Here is a 17511-nt window from a genome sequence, read left to right as displayed (position 1 = left end):
AAGCCGGGGGAGGGGAGCAGGTGAGCCGGGCTGGCTAAAACCGGGGGGCAGCCGAGATGAAGAGGAGCGGGGGAGGGGTAGGAACAGAGTAGGAAGGAACGGGGCGGAAGGGAAACCGGGAGCGGAAGGAATGCGGCTGGTGACAACGGTGGGGGGAGGGGGAAGGGATTACCGGAGGTGTGGGTAGGAAAGAGGGTGAGGCGGAGAGATGGGGCGGGGAGAAACCCGGAGGGGGTGGGAATCAGGTGAAGAGAAGGGGGAGCGAATGGGCCGAAGACGGTAGCCCAACGGAACGAGGACCTGAAGACACCAGGGATCGGGGATACTGGGGCGGGGGGGGGGGAGGGGAAGCGAAGGCCTAGGACAGAATTGGGGAGGGGATCCGGGAACCTCCCGGCGAGTGAGAAGGTGGGAGGGAAGGAACGATCCTGGCGAATAAAATGGGAGCGCTTAGGCCCGGAGCTCAAAGGTTAAAGGGGAGCCCAGATAGAGGAACTGAGCCCAGGGGCCGGGATGAAAGCCGAGGACCAGAGAAAGGGGTAAGCTGCAGGTTTTTCAAAATGGGAACCAAAGACAAGCCCAGTGGAGAATGGGGGGTGAAAACGACCAGGTCAAGGTTAAAATGGGTGGGGAGAATGGACAGCCGGCCAGGAAAAGGGGATCCAAGAAGAGTGGGGGTCCAAAAACGGACAAGCTGGGAGAAAATGGCTGTGACCTAGGGGGATTGGAGGTCACAAAAGGGGGTGCTCAGGAACAGCAGGGAGAGAAGTGAAACAGCCGTAAGTACAACTGGGGAGTCAGAACCCAGCTCTGATTAAACCCACACATATTAAAAGGGAGGGGCTGGGAGCGCCTGGGTGGCTCAGACCTTGAAGCATCAGGTCATGATCTCAGTTGGTGAGTTCGAGCCCTGAGCCCCATGTTGGCCTATGCTGACGGCTCAGGGCCTGAAACCGGTTTCAGATTATGGTTCTCCCCCTCTCTCTGCCTCTCCCCTCGTGTTCTGTCTCACTAAAAAATAAGTAAATGTTAAAAAGGGGGAGGGTGGGTTGGAAGGAACATGGGATACTGGGGTTAAGCCAGGAAGCATGGGATTGGTTAGAAAGAAGGTTAAGGCAGGACAGCTGTGATAAAGAGCCGGGGAGCATCAAGGCCACAATGGGGAGGGAGCCTGGAGCCACTACGGAAAGACGGCGAGAACGAGAGCGTGGGGGTTGGAGGAGGGATGACCTAAGAGGAAAACGGCCTTGGAGCTTGCTCTAAGAACTGGGATGCAGTCTGGGCCTAGAACAGGGAAGGGGCCTGAGCGGGGCCACCTCAAGTGTGAGGTAAAGTGAGACATTGTGGAGACTACCGTTAGCTGAGAAGAAGTCCAAGATCACCCACAACTAGGACAGCTGATAGAAACAGTCTTTGCAGACCGTCCACCAGATCTGTGGTCTCCATGACGAATTCTACTCCACCCTGTCATGTGAGAATGTAGTCTGACCCAAACAGAGGCAGGTACAGGGAGAAAAAAATAAATAACGGGCAAACACGTTTCTCAGGGGGATTAGGAAAGGTGACGGTGTCTCAGTAAGTGTAACAGAGCATCTATAAGGAAAAGAAAAAAATGGCACTGAGATCACTATTATTGTCACCAATATGGGGAAAGCTAGCAAAAAACCAAACGAAAAACTGGGAGAGGTAAACCCATATCTCCAAAACTTTGTTTACTAATCAGGTCTAAATCAAGATCATGAAAACATTTACTTAAAAATAACTTTATTCCATAATCTTTTTTAAAAAATCCACATTATAACCTCAGAATAAATTTCTCTTACCCATCCCCCCCCCACGCACGCACACCAAATATTAACATGTAAGTAACGCGGAGGGATCTGCTCGTTTTTCTGTGCAGCAGTCCTGTGGCCAGTCCCGTGGCGAGAACTCCCAGTTGGCGCTGCATCATGATAAACTTTACCCAGCAAGGGTGATTTTCCAGGTTTCGGTGCATGGGTTCTGGAAATTTCCCATCACAGGTTTTCTGCAGTAGCAGGGCCTGTGTGTGCTTATGAGAATGAGGCTAATATCAAAGTCACAGGATGGCGGAGCCCTTCCCCAGTGGCCCCTGCTGAAATGGCAGTTGTGATAGCCCTTCAGTATTTATCTTCCTGCTTCTGATAAGGAGATCTGGGAGTTCACAATACATTCAGTTAAGATTGCATAATCGAGCGATATAACAGCTTGGACTTTGCCACCCAGACTTTGTACCCCACAGTCAACACGCTTGTAGTTTTGGGTACGGGGGTCATCTCAAAAGAAAAGCAAGCCCTCATTCTGTAGAAACCCTTACAGCTTGAAGAACCCCAGTACCTGCGCTCTTACCTGACCCAGCCATATTCATGTGCACGTAGGGCTCAGATAGAAGTGACAGACGTCGTGGCTCAGCTAATCCAGGGTCTATAGTGTTTGACAAGACCCTGAAGCCCCCTATTGTTAGTGGAACAACCCCGCCCCGAATATTTTCTATCATCAGGTGCGTGTGCAAGAGAAGAGGAAAGTTCTGGAAAGCATCTCTGTGATCTTGCAAATCATTCTCTGTGTTCCTACCTAGGGATCTTTTAGTCTCCTGTTTTCTTTTCTTATCCTCTTTTTAAATATGGTTGCCTCTGCCGAGTGGACTCTTTCGGGACTTTAATCGCGGAAGATTCGAAAGGGAGACAAGCTCAGTGTTCGGTGGCTTCATCGGGAACTCGAGTCTCCTGTTCTGAAACAATGCTGCCTTAGACTGGCCAGAGTGGTTAAGGACTGAAATACCGTCCAGCAAAAGACTCAGCATGTCAGAACTGTTGTTAGCAGGCCACAGCGATTCCTGAGGGGTAGAAATTGCAGTGAGCTCCTGGACCGCCAGGGTTCTGAGCTGGGGACAGGGTTCACTTCTCGTGATTTTGCTCAGGTCAGTCTTTGCATCCAAGAAAATAGAGCTGTCCCAGCCACACCTGCAGGGTAACCCTGCAGAGAACCAGCTTCTCGGCTTCCAGGAGCTCCAGTCCCTGCTACTGAAGAAAGGAAGTTCCCCATTAAGCCCCAGGTCCTGTGCAACAGGCAGGACATGAACATTAAAGAATGCACACTCAAGTTGTCAGATTTTCATGTTTAGCACACATCTTTTGCACCCTTGTTAGGTCCCTGACGTTTAAGAGATTTGGATGAAGTCAGAGAAACAAAAATCTCTGAACTGTCCACGGATCTAGAAACAGCAGCTTAAACTCCTCATATGTTATTTTTAGCCCAAAACTTGCGTTATATTGGCCAATGTATCCTCGTGATCTCCTTCCTTAGGAAGTGGAAAGGAAACAAGTCTTCTCACTCCCATTTCCAAGAGCTAGAAACCGAGGCCAGATGAACTTGTCTGCCCAAGGACTACTCCTCGCTAGATACTCCGCTGCAAAACATTTCTCCTGCCTTCTTTCAAAGCCACAGGAGAAAGGAGTGGGGAATTCTGAAAACCAACAGGGTATCACCGAAGGCTTTTGTAGAAACATGAAGCCCTGCAAAATGAGAGGTTCTAATGAAAGGCACTTCCTCTTGTGGGCCCCTACCGCTTTTGAAAAGAATTATACCCCAGGGAAGCAAACACCATCAGGAAAGCTCTCATCGGAAACCATTCAACAAAGAAAGAGAGGCCAAGGCGGCAGCTTGTAATTTACAGTTGACATTTCACACCCACAAGCACCTCATTTCAGGAGTGCCTCGTTTAGGGACCCGCTGTACCCTGTACAGCAGGTATGATTCCACCTATTTTGTGGATGACGAAACTGAGGTCTCGGGGAGCGGTAAAGCAATGTGCCCAAGCCCGTGAAACAAGAAGCAGGGCCCAGATTCAAGCCTCAGTGTTTCCAACTCCCAAGCCCGAACCACACTGCCTCCCTCTGACTAGCATCGGTAATGGACACCTTCTCGCCTTGTCCAGGGAGGTGACGTCTGCCTTGTTCTCCAGCTTACCTGGGCAGGGACCCCACGCTATTCCCTGCGTGCTGGGACAAGCCGGCTACACACCCTTCATAGTGCACTGAGAGTCCTGAGCACTGAGGTCAAGGACTTCCCCTCCTCCTGCTTCCCCCAGATCAGCATCATTCAAGCTGGATAAAGCCAGAAGTCACAGTGAAAAGGGGCACCTCAGATGCCGACTGCACCTTTCCCCCACACACTGCCCGTTCCCAGTACTTTTCAACGTCAATGAGAAAACTTACAGCGAGTCAAACCAGTTTAGGGGGAGAAAAAAAAAAAAGAAAGGAAATATATGTGTGTGTGTGTTTTTCTTTTTTGCTGGGAGTCCCAAACCATTTTGAGCCTTCAGGCAGGGGTGTGAGTCAAGTCAAAGCTTTCAAGACAGGATCACGGAGGACAATTCTCTCTTCTTCAAACTGGCCGATCTTCTTCTTGAATGATGTCACTCTGCTCCTCGCTGCTGTCGTCTGGACAGGAGGGAAAAGCCGATCTGAGTCAGTGAGGTCGACAAGAGAGGACTCCATCTCCACCGTCAGATTTCAGTCATTGCAATTTTTAGTCCTTTACTGGAGAACCTCGGAACTGGATTTCGTGGGGGAGAGCGTGGGGCAGGGTCTGTGTTCCCCTTTCTCCAGTTTTTAAAAAAATGTTTTTATTTATGTATTTAGAGAGGAGGGGAGGGGCAGAGAAAGAGGAGAGAGAACCCCAAGCAGGCTCCACGCTGCCAGCACAGCGCCCAATGTGGGGGCTCAATCTCACAAACTGTGAGATCACAACCTGAGCCAAAATCAAGAGTTGGATGCTCAACCAGCTGAGCCACCCAGGCACCCCTCTCCTGTTCTTTTCACTCAGAATCTTCCAGACGTGCCTGATGCTGCTTACCCTGCGTAAACATGGTTCATGCCGTTCTCTTCCCCTGGAACACACTCTCTCTCTCCCTTCTGCTTATTCAAACTCAGCTGCTCTGAAGGACTTGCCTCATATCCTACTTCTGCACCCTGCAAGGCACTCACCTCTCTCTGAGGTCCTGTTATTTTTACTTTTTTTTTTTAAACGTTTTTTTATTTTATTTTTGAGAGACAGAGAGAGACAGCAGGAGCAGGGGAGGGTCAGAGAGAGAGGGAGACACAGAATCCGAAGCAGGCTCCAGGCTCTGAGCTGTCAGCACAGAGCCCGACGCTGGGCTTGAACCCACGAACCGTGAGATCATGACCTGAGCCAAAGCCGGACGCTTAACCGTCTGAGCCACCCAGGCGCCCCAGTCCTGTTACTTTTAAACCTGCTGTTCATCCGGCAACTAATCAAAGCCCTCCTCTGTGTTCTCTCAAAGTGATGGTTAAATCTTGCTTCCATTTTGGGGTGCCTGGGTGGCTCAGTCGGTCAAGCATCCGACTCTTGATCGGGGCTCAGGACATGATCTCACGGTTCATGAGATCGAGCCTCGCGTCGATGTAAGCGGTAAGCACAGAGCCCGCTTGGGAGTCTCTCTCCCTCCCTCTCTGCCTTTCCCCGACTCGTGCATGCATGTGCTCTCTCGCTCTCTCTCTCAGAATAAACAAGCATTTAAAAAAAAAAAATCTTGCTTCCATTTTACTCTTCCCCAGCTCCCACTCTGTGCACCCTACCTGGTCTTGCAAAGCTGGCGGCTTACCATTATCATCGGTCGTTTTTATTCCCCTCAACAGTGACGATATGGCGCCTTTCCCAGAGCAGGTCCTTGATAAATGTTTGTCAGTTTAATTGTGGAGTCAGGAGTTGAGAGCAGATACTAGATTAAACTGTAACCATCTTCCCCGCCCTTGGAGAAAACCAAACTCAAAGATTTCTTCCTGGGAATCTCACTGCAACCTAGCGGGGTGGTTTTAGGGGAAAAGGGCTCACCTTGCAGAGCCTGGAGTCCGTTCTCCATCCAGTCTACGTTCCCATTCACCAGTGCAGTCACTTGATGGATGTGGCCGTGCTTCTGTATTTCCTTTGGTGACTCCTCCATCTCATCTGCTTCCTCCTCCTCTTCCTCCTCCTCTTCTGCAGCATCTTCCTCCTCTACCTCCTCTTCTTCGGAATCCACCAAAACCATGACATCACCCATGTCTTGCCCCCTAATTTCCAAAGGGGGAAAAATAATCAAGAAGACACCCTTTTCCAACATCAGCCCTCACCAAATACAAAACACTAGGTTTTATTGCAACCCCTGTTGTAACGTGGAAAATTCTTTGTGAGTTCAACTTGGTTAAGTCAAGGGATGACCGTGACTGTAATCTCTCAAAGAATGCGGTCAGAGTCCTACAATCACATATTCTCCTGGGTGGGTTTTATTATCGCCCCCTGCTCCTTGGGACCTTGAAATGCCCTTTATTTCTGCTCTACTTCCTAAAATTTCTCCTCCTACTCATATTCAAGGTCCAGGTAGAGTGCTCTTCCTCCCTGGAAGCCCTGAAGTGTGAGTGCACTTGGGAATGCCCAGCGGTCTGGCACTTAATTGTTCTCCAATTCATCACTGGCTCTGCCTACCCAGCTGGACTGGACGTTTCTTATATGTGCCACGGGCCAGTCACAGTGCTAGGAGCATTGCGTTTTCATCTGATCCTCACAGTCTTCCTCTGAGAAACAGATGAAGAGACAGAGGCCCACAGAGGGTCAAGGATTTTCCACGAGCACAGGGCTTGCGAACAGCAGAGTTGCAATTTGAACCCAGGTCCACTAATTCCAAAGTGTTTTGCCACTATGCCTTGCTTCTTCCTCCTATGAGAAATAAGCCCGGGGAATGAAGTGAGCCTTTCATGGCCCTAAAGTACAGGGCAGTAAAGGTGACATTTTCCCATGAAAGATCATCCCAGAACAGTAATACCACCAGTTAAGAGGAACAAAGAGAAGAGTTCTTTGCTCCCACCGGAATCTCCTTAGGAAATGAAATACACAAGTTCCATTTAGTTACTTTGCCGGAATGAGGTTTCCGTGTGGGAGGGGCTTCTGGGCATGCTCAGACCAGTCTTCGAAAACATGCTGTAAGACTATGACTTATGCTTCCTTTTAGCTCTTTTTAGAAAATGAAATAAAATAAACGCACAAAAGACAGGGCCTCATGCACACGCACACCATCTTTACGCTTCAATAACAGCTCAGCAACGTGCTCCACCCTGTGATCTGGGGTTGTAAAAAGAGTACAGACTTTGGAATCAGTCAGACCAGGATCTGAATGCCAGTGCAGCCATCCATTTCCTGGATGGGCTTGCAGACATGACTTCACCGAGCGTCTATCTCCTTATCCGGACGACGGAGATGCCACCACCATCCAGAAGAGTTTATGACAGAGTTTATGATCATGCCTAATCGAGCCCCTCACCCACTTGTCTGGCACATGGTAGATTCTCAACCGTGGCTGCTGTTACTGCTCTCACGAAAGAAAACAACAATCACAGTGAAGACAAATCTTGGAAACGGGTTTTTGACTCAATGCTAGGAACACTCACCTGAAAGTGTTTCCTACTGGAGGAAGAAAGGAAAAAAAAATTAATATCCAATAAGATCTACTTGAGCCTCAGAAAACGTTTTTAATCTAACATTTACAAAAGAACGGAGAAATGAGAAGACTGACCCAACGTGAGCTGTGACGGGTGCTCAGGGATGGTGCTTAGGACCTTCATCATTGCACATCTCTGGACCCAGTGAAGAAGCCTACAGAGCGGGGCCTCGGGTGGGAGCGGAATTAGGGCCTCCCTCCCGTACCCACACCATTTCTTTCTTAATTTTTTTTAAGTTTCTTTATTTTGAGAGAGAGAGGATGCATGCACATAAGCACGAGAGGGGAAGAGAGAGAGGGAGAGAGAGAGAGAGAGAATCCCAAGTAGGCTTCACGCTGCCAGCGCAGAGCCGCACCTGGCAAACTGTGGGATCATGACCTGAGCAGACACCAAGAGTCAGATGCTTACCCGACTGAGCCACCCGGGTGACCCCCACCCACACCCGTTCGAGAAGCCTAAAAGGTAAACAAAAGGACCCAAGAAACCCTTACCTTTCCAGCAGAACACCGGGCTGTAATACAGCATAAACCCCGAGATAATGGCCAGTCCCAGCAGAAGAAGGGTCACGATGGTGCCCACGATTCCACTGATATTCAAAGGTTCTACAAAGACAAATCACACTGTTGACTCTGCCACCGGATACACCTGCGGGCAGCGCTCACTTCGGCCACACGTATACTAAAATTGATACACATTCAGGTAAAAGAGCGACGTCTCCCTTCCTCTGCCTGGGTCCTAGTCTTACTTTGGTTCCATAAGCTTGGGCAAAGCATGTGACCTCTCCATAAAGCAAGACAAACATCTCGTTTCCTCAATTTGTGGGAATCAATGAAGCATGTGATGCAAAAGAACACTGGAAAGTTGGGGCGCCTGGGTGGCTCAGTCGGTTAGGCATTCAACGTCGGCTCAGGTCATGATCTCGCAGTTCGAGAGTTCAAGCCCTGCATCAGGCTCCATGCTCATAGCTCAGAGTCTGGAGTTACTTCAGATTCTGTGACTTCCTCTCTCTCTCTGCCCCTCCCCTGCTCACACTCTGTCTTTCTCTCTCCCTCTCAAAAATAAACATTAAAAAAAACTGGGGGGCACCTGGGTAACTCAGTCGGTTGGGCATTCAACTTTGGCTCAGGTCATGATCTCACAGTTTGTGGGTTCGAGCCCTGTGTCAGGATCTGTGCTGACAGCTAGCTCAGAGCCTAGAGCCTGTCTTCGGATTCTGTGTCTCCCTCTCTCTCTGACCCTCCCCTGCTCACACTGTCTCTCTCTCTCTCAAAAATAAATAGGAACATAAACAAAGCCTGGAAAGTTAACATCTCCATGTGTCTACTAAACATCAAGACCATTTATACGGCCATGGAAAGTAAAATCATGAGTTACTGGTGCTGTGACAGTGATGAATGGAACGGAATTGAGACTCCAAGAACAGACCTACATATAGAAGAAAATTTGATCTATAACAGATTAACTGGTAAAAGAGGACTTATTCAAGAATGGTGCTGGAATAAATGGTTATCTAAACCTGCGGGGGCAGAGAGAAACTTCATCCCTACCTCACACCATTCACAAAAATCAATTCTAGATGGATTAAAGATTTAACCATGAAAGGCAAAACATTAAAAGTTCTTAGAAGACAAGACAGGATAGGATTTTTGTGGCCATGGGGGAGAAAGGATGTCTTGAAACATAAAAACTGCTAATGACACAAGACTCATAAAATTACATTAAAGTAAGAATGCTCACCAAAGGGTACCATAAAGAAAGCAAAACAAAAGACCGACTAAAAGGAGATATTTGTAATATGTAAGACTAGTAAGAATTAGTATGCAGAATTTCTAAAGAACTTGTACATACCTATAAGAAGGAAATGTCAAAAGACACACTGTATTTCACAGAAGACACACAAACAGCAAATATACTATTGAGCAAATATGAAATAATGCTCAATCTTCTTAGTAACCAGAGAAAAGCACATTAGACCAACAGTGAGATTCCACTTTACACGTACTTAACAAAGCCGTAATGCGAAAATGTAGAACAACTCAATACTCCTAAATACTGCTGTTGTGAATGGAAATCAGTACGGCCACTTGGTGTTATCCAATAAGGATACAAATGCGCATGCCCCATGACCCTTCGTTTCTACCCCTACATATATCCTAGAGGAATATCTGCCTGGGCACCTGCTGTAAAAGTACAGAAGAAACTGGGTGAAAGATTTTCATAGTAACACTTCTGTTCATCACAACAACAAAAAATCAGAAAGACAAAGGTCCATCAGCAGAAAATTAGTAACTTGGTTGAGTAATCATGACATAATAGAAAACCCTACAGCACTGGGAGGTACAAAGGATAATGACACACATTGGCGTGAATAAATCCTCAGAACAAAATGCAGAGTGAATACAGCAAGCATTTCACTTAAGCAGTACAATTTTTCTTGAACAGTGCTTACTTTCCTTCAGGAGGCTGGGGATGAGACTGGAAAGGAGTCAGCATGCCCACTTAAATTTGGATTTCAGGTAAATAATGAACCATGTTGTGGAAAAGTATCTCCCATGCAAAATGTGGGACATATGTACGCTAAAAAATAATTCTTTCTTTTTCTGAAATGCAAATTTAAGTGGGCACCCCAGGTTTGTTGGCTTTGTTGTAATTTTCAAAATCTGGCCACACTACCTACAAACAACTTCAGCATGGTCAGCACTGCTCTGTACCTTAGGCTGGCTGGGAGTTTCTTGGGTGTTCATTTTGCTCTTATGGGTCTCAACTTTTATTTTTTATATATATTTTTTAAGTTTTACTTATTTTTGAGAGAGAAGGAGAGACAGCATGAGCAGGAGAGGGTCAGAGAGAGAGGGACATACAGAATCTGAAGCAGGCTCCAGGCTCTGAGCTGTCAGCACAGAGCCCGACGCGGGGCTCGAACCCACAAACTGTGAAATCATGACCTGAGCCGAAGCCAGATGCTCAACCAACCGAGCCACCCAGGCGCCCCTACTTTTTATATTTTAAAGATATATTCTGTAACACATATTTTTGGGGAGGTAACAGATTATTATCTTTTAAGTTTTATTTGGTATTTTCTTTAGTCCCTATGCACAATGTGGGGCTCAAACTCATGACCCTGAGATCAAGAGTCACGTACTCTTCCGACTGAGCCTACCAGGCACCTCAACATAAATTACATTTTTATCCCCATGCAATGTTGGAAATTTAGGACTGGATAACAATTCTTCCACCTTGTCAAGTCCTAGTCAAGCAGATAAACCTTCTCCCAGATGGCAGGGACCCACATATAGGGAAGCTCCGAACTGTCCCCACGCTGGTGGCACGCCCTCTGAAGCTCTCCACCTTCCTCCTTTGGGGCCACTCACCTTTCACGCTCAGCCAGATGTCCACCTCCCGCACCCCCACGGGGTTCTCGGCCCGACAGACGTAGTAGCCCTCGTCCAGGACCTGGGAGCAGTTGCGGATGGTGAGTGTGGAGCTCTGGCCATCCTGGGTGATGAGATAGTGGCCATTGGGCCGGACGACCACCTCGGGCTGGGTGAGGTTCCTCAGCCACAGGATCCTGGCAGGGGGATAGGCTCCAGAAACTTGGCAGGTGAGCGTCACGTTGCCCCCCACGAAGCAAGTCTTCATGGGCTCAGAGACAAGGGAGGGGCTTCCTGGCGATCAGAAGGTAAAGAAAGACAAATGTTCAGGAAGATCCAAGCATTGGCCTGAGATTTTCAAGAATATTCTTACCTTCCTAATGAAACAACTACAGGAGGTTCTATACCACACTTGGTCTCGTGTAATAATAAAAGCTAATGTTTACTTAGAATCTATGATGGGCTACGCATGGTTATGCTTATTAACCCAATTGGTTCTCAAAAAACCCTGTCCTTATCCCCATTTTGCAGATGAGGAAACGGAGGCCCAGAGAGCAAGTAACTTGCTCAAAGTCACACAATTAAACAAATGGTGCAGCTAGGATTAGGCTGAACAAATGTCCTGGTTTGTTCAAGACAGGGGGGTCCTGGGTCATGGGGCTTTCAGTGAGCAGATGGGGAAAGTCTTGGGCAAACCGGGATGAGTCGGTTACTCTCGGAAGCGAACTCACCAGGTCTTTGTAGCCCACGCTCCTGTCTGTGCTACAGGCTTCTATGCATAATAACCCCATCGCTCATACGAAAAATGGGCAAACAGCCTGCCAACAGTGTTCAAGGGGTCGGTAAAGCAGCGGTAGTCATTTCCTATTGCCACTGTTAACAAATTGCTACAAACTGAGTGCTTTAAAACACCACAAATTTATTTTTTTATAGTTCTGGAGGTCAGAAGTTGGAAATGATCTTATGGGGTTCAAATCAAGCTGTTGGCTGAGCGTATCTCTTCTGGAGGCTCCAGGGGGCAAATCCGTGTCCTTACTGTTTCAGCTTTGAGGCCACCTGCATCCCGTGGCTCGTGGCCCCTCCTTGCCTGCTCTTACACCTGTTACCACGTCTCCTGCTGCTGACTCTGACCCTCCTGTCTCCTTTTCAGAAGGACCCTTGTGACGACACGGGCCCACCCCGATAATCCAAGATCTTAAATCACAGTTTTAAAGTCTCTCTTGCCATGTAAGGTAACATGGTCACAGGGATGAGGACATGGACATCTTTGGGGGGGGGGGGGGGGACATCAGTCTATCACAGGTGTGTCCTAGACAACTCAGAACGTAGCGTCCCTGTGGGCTCGGGGTCCAATCTGAGTGGGGTGTGGGGAACTCTAAGGTCCACCCTAGCAATCCATTTATTATTTTATTGTTTTATTTTATTTTATTAATGCTTATTTATTTTTGAGACAGAGACAGAACGAAAGCAGCAGAGGGACAGAAAGGGAGACACAGAATCCGAAACCGGTTCCAGGGTCTGAGCTGTCAGCACAGAGTCTGATGCAGGGCTTGAACCCATGAACCATAAGATCATGACCTGAGCCCAAGTCAGGCCCTAACTGACTGAGCCTGTTTATTTTTGAGAGACAGAGAGACAGAGCGTGTGCAGGGGAGGGGCAGAGAGAGAGGAAGACACAGAATCCGAAGCAGGCTCCAGGCTCTGAACTGTCGGCACAGAGCCCGATGCGGGGCTCAAACCCACAAACCGCGAGATCGTGACCTGAGCTGAAGTCAGATGCTTAAGACTGACCACCCAGATGCCCCTGATCCATTTATTTTCTTTGCAGCAGAAAGCTTTTCCCAAAATGCGTACCGTCTTGGGAAGGTGGCACATTTATCTTGGGGGATACATTAAGCCCACATTTTCAGGAGCTGAAGGACAGAGTGGCATGCTGGGTTCCTGCCCGGGAGAGTGAAACTCCACACTTCCGACGGGCGGTTGTCCCAAGAGAGAATCTAGGGTTTCAGTGCTGGAGCCCTGGGGAGACGGAAGGGGGAATGTACGTGGGGGAGGGGGGGCGGATGTGGAACAGCCCAAGGCCTCTTCCTCTAAATGAGGGCAAAAGAGACCCTCAAATCTAGGTTTCTTCAGGAAACTCATGCTACACCCCTTTCTGGATCAACTGTCGAGTTCCTGCCATGCCGCCAAATCGTGTCTTCACCCCCTCTGTGGTTAACTCCTATCTCCTTTGGGGGTCACAGAGCCAGCAGCAGGGACACGCCTCACCTGTATGTTGGAATTCAGGGGCCCCCAAACCTAAGTTTGACAAACAGCCTCCTCATCCTGCCGAAAAAGCAAACAACCCCCCTAGCCCACCGCCCCCAGCAAACAGAGGTCATGTCCATAAATCTGCTTATGCCAAACAGCATTTACCCCTCAAAAAGCTGAGTCACCCAAACAGTGAGTGTGGCACCTATAAACTCAGAGTTTCTTTCACTTAGAGGATGCTGTGTGCAGGGGTGGGGTCAGAGGTGGGGGTGAGGGGATGCAGGGCCCTCAGAGATCTGCGAGAGATGGACAGCACACCAGGGCCTTCACGTAATAGGCCGCTTCGTGCTTCAGCTTATCGCGAATTGAGTGGATTTCTTCCATGTAGGGGCCTACAGGCAATTTAAAGACAGATGTGGGCAGCAAAAATCCCCAAAAGTATTACTTTCATCATTTGGGAGAGCTACGCTGTTCTGTGCCCGAAAGGTGGGCATTAACATTACATTGCAATGACTTACTGGTCCTCCCAAGGGCAACGATCCCGAGACTCCCTCTCCCCCAAGGGCACTGCTATTCAAAGCGTGGTCCCTGGACTGGCAGCATCAGCACTTTCTAGGAGTTGGTTAGAAATGCAGAGTCTTAGGCCCGTCCCAAACCCAGAGAGCCAGAATCTGCCTTTTAAGCAGCCCTGCAGGGGCCCTGTGTGCCCATCAAGGCTGAGAAGCTCTGGGCTCAAACGACCAAGAGGGAAGAGGTCAGCAATGGACAATGTCAGAGTCAGGAAGGTTCTAGGCTCTTGCGCCTGCTCCCCTATACTCCTGGAATTGGGAAAACATCCACTCAGTCCTTTTCTCCAGACACATTCCTTAATCCTGAGCACATATTTAGACTCAAATTACTGGCCAGGTCTCAGGGGCCACAAGAATGAGGAGTCAGACAAAATCTGCAGGAGAAAAAGGAGGCAGTGCGGCTGGGGGGGGGGGGGGGGGGGGAACACCAAACACGTCAGCTGCCTCTGCCATCTCCCTCTCTCTCAGGGTCAGTCCATAATTTAGCCACTTCCTGGGAGCTACCGTCCACAGTGCACTTCGGGAGCCTTCCTTACCCAGCACTGAAGGCGCGCCCTGCTTCCGGCTGCAGGGATCGGTGGAGCCCAATGCTTCTGCTTCACATCCACAGCGCAGTGGATTGAATAGCATCTGCCCAAAGTTCCCGTGGAACCCTTGTGACCTTGTTTGGAAACAGGATCTTTGCAGATGTCACTAGTTAAAGATCTCAAGATGCACTCAACATGGATTTAGGGTGGGCCCTAAGGCCAACAGCAGGAATCTTCCAAGAGGAGAGGACCCAGGGAGACACGGACACAGAGAAGACGTGAAGACAGAGGCGGAGACTGGAGGAACGGAGCCTCGAGTCAAGGAACGCCTAGCTAACTAGAGGTGGGGAGAGGAACAGAAGGACCCTCCCCTGGAGCCTTCGATGGGAGCACAACACACCAATGCCTCAATTTCAAACTTCCAGCCTCCAAAGCTAGGCGGGGATACATTTTTGTTTTATTTACTTATTTATTTATAATTTTTTAATGTTTATTTATTTTTGAGAGAGAGAAACAGAGTGCAAGCAGGTGAGGGGCAGAGAGAGAGAGGGCGACACAGAATCCGAAGCAGGCTCCAGGCTTCAGCACGGAGCCCAAGGCGGGGCCTGAACTCACAAACCTCAAGATCATGACCTGAGCTGAAGTCTGATGCTTAACCAGCTGAGCCACCCAGGCGCCCCAATATCTGTTGCTTTAAACCACCAAGCTGTGGTGCTTTGTTACAGCAGCCCCAGGAAAATGAATCTATGAGGATACCATGAGCACTCAGCTTCCAAGGCGATTGTGAGGACTAAGCAAGGTACTGTGTGGAAAACACTCAGCACAGCACCTTGTGCACGGTTTGTGCTCAACAAATATCAATGTCACTATCAATACTGCCAATTCCCTAGATCACGCTTCTGTGACTTATCTCTCTAAGGAAATTTTAAGTCCTTCTAAGGTAAGGACTCGGTACTCCTACAGTACCTGGTGCCCGGCTGAGTATGTAACTCTGACCCAAAAAGACTTGCTGGATTAGGTGTGGAAGGGGGTCCTGAGGGAGGCAAGGGTTCTTGGAGTCAGATCAGCCTGGGCCTAAGTGCCGGCTCAGTCACTTACAAGCTGGGTGATCTTGGGTAAATTCATTCACATGACGTCACATCTGCAACTTACAAACTGTCCTGCCTAATCTGCAGCTACTGTGAGGGTTCAAACATCATGCTAGCAATTTGGAAACAGGAAAAGAACTTCTGAACCCAGGAACCTAAAAGAACAGGACTGACAGAGGTAGGTGACCCTTCACAATTAGAAAACTGCTGGTAACTAGCAGAAATGAGACACAAATGCTAAATAGGACAGAAAAAGGTCTATAACATGCATGACAGTTCTATGAAATTGACAAAGTGAATATGAAGTTCTCTTAGGGAATAGTAAGAAAGGGATGAACCCGGTAGAAAAATGGACAAGATATAAGCAGATAATTCAGAGACAATATATAGGGGACCAATTAGTACATAGTATTATGTACTAATTAGTATATAAAATTTGTACCAATTAGTATATTAAAATTGTCAACTCCCCGAGGATCAAAGAAACCCAAATTAAAAGTTATGCTATGTCTTAACAGATAGGAAAAGTCTAAAAAATTAAAGATAACACTCACTGTCAGTGGAAATACTGGCAACTAAGTACTCACCCAGTCTTCCTAGAGAGGAGTCCCTGCCAGGGGGTACAGGGGTTCTTTGTGGGATGACGGAAATGTTCCAGAAGTAGCTAGAGTACAACATTGTGAATATACTAAAAACCAGCATTACATACCTTAAAATAGTGAAGTTTATGTTATGTGAATTATAGTTCAATAAAAATAAAATTGCAGAGCGCCGGGGTGGCTCAGTTGGTTAAGCGTCCAACTTTGGCTCACATTGTGATCTCATAGGTTGTGAGTTTGAGCCCCACATCGGGCTCTGTGCTGACAGCTCAGAGCCTGGAACTGGCTTTGGATTCTGCGTCTCCCTCTTTCTCTGCCCCTCCCCTGCTCATGCTCTGTTTCTCTGTCTCTCAAAAATACACATTAAAAAAAATTTTTTTTAAATAAAATAGCAAAAACACAGTTGGACCAGATTTAGCGCACGGGCCATCGTTTGCTAGCCCCTGTTCTAATGGAGAAAGTGAGTCTTGGTCCCTTCTGTTGCCCACGGCCGGCCGGTACCGGACACAAACGAGCCTCTCAGGGCATGTCTGCTGAATGCGTCACTGGGGAAGGGTCAACCGTGGGAATGCTACTTGCCCCGGAAACACGCACCTCCTGGCATTAGAGGGCTCGCCTCTCAGCAGGCCGCACCTCTGAGGATGCCTGACACAGTGAGGAAAATCCTCACCACGGCCAACACAGCCCACACTCTCCGGTCCTTGCTTCCTGGGGCTGCTCTCACAGAGTACCCCAAAGTGGGCAGCCTAAAACAACAGAGGTCCATTCTCTCACAGCGCGGGAACTCAGAGGTCTGAAATGAAGGAGTCAGCAGGCTTGATTCCTCTGAAAGGTCCCCAGGGAGACAGCATCCCCTGCCTCTCTCGTAGCTTCTGGTGGTCGCCAGCAACCACGGGCACTCTTGGCGTGTAGCTGGAGCACTACAATCCCTGCCTCCATTATCATGTGGCATGCTCCCTGCGTGTCTGTGTCCGACTGTCCCGCTTCTTGTAAGGATACCAGTCACTGGAACAGAACCCACCCCAATCCAGCATGGCCTCATCTTAACTCAATCACATCCGCAAAGGCTCTTATCCCAAATATGGTCACATCCACAGGGACCCAGGATTAGGACTTGAACATACCTTTTCTGGGAGACACAATTTAACCCACAACAGCCATGTAGCCTAATCACCACCTCATGCACAACACCCCGGCTACACTGGTCTTCTCCCAGTTCCTCAAGTGCCAGATCCGTTTCCACCTCAGGGCCTTAGCATTTGCTATTCCCTCTGCCAGGAATACTCAGCCCACATGGCCAGCTCCTTCTCATTCCATAGGTCTCTGCTCAAAACACTATCACCACAAGGAGACCACTGTGGCCCCCCAGGAAGAGTAGCCTCCTTCCTGACACACTCTTTAAAACACCCCATTTTATTCTCTTTATAGGTATTATCCCTGGGACACCTTGATGGCGCAGTTAAGCATCTGACTTCGGCTCAGGTCATGATCTCGCAGTTCGTGGGTTTGAGCGCCGTGTCGGGCTCTGTGCTGACAGCTCGGAGCCTGGAGCCTGCTTTGGATTCTGTGTCTCCCTCTCTCTGCCCCTCTCCC

The 17511-nt window shown here is 48.7% G+C and overlaps 1 protein-coding gene across 3 annotated transcripts in view; it reads right to left on the bottom strand.

The window, feature by feature from the left end:
• Positions 1–1747: 1747 nt before the first annotated feature.
• VSIG10 (V-set and immunoglobulin domain containing 10) overlaps positions 1748–17511 on the bottom strand; it is a 36194-nt gene continuing 20430 nt past the window's right edge. For 2 of the 3 annotated variants that reach the window (XM_029922644.1, XM_029922646.1), the window contains exons 5-9: positions 10886–11179; positions 8006–8116; positions 7464–7479; positions 5875–6092; positions 1748–4460 (exon numbers count right to left, since the gene is read on the bottom strand). In XM_029922644.1, coding sequence (XP_029778504.1) covers positions 4405–4460; positions 5875–6092; positions 7464–7479; positions 8006–8116; positions 10886–11179 — 695 coding nt within the window. In that variant the 3' untranslated portion in view covers positions 1748–4404. The remainder of the gene's footprint in view (positions 4461–5874; positions 6093–7463; positions 7480–8005; positions 8117–10885; positions 11180–17511) is intronic. The other variant, XM_029922645.1, reaches the window with a different exon arrangement.

Source organism: Suricata suricatta, chromosome 14 (assembly GCF_006229205.1).
Source record: "Suricata suricatta isolate VVHF042 chromosome 14, meerkat_22Aug2017_6uvM2_HiC, whole genome shotgun sequence".
Classification (NCBI taxonomy): Eukaryota; Metazoa; Chordata; class Mammalia; order Carnivora; family Herpestidae; genus Suricata; species Suricata suricatta.
Note: the sequence above shows the minus strand (reverse complement) of the source record. Positions and strands in the feature narration are given on the sequence as shown.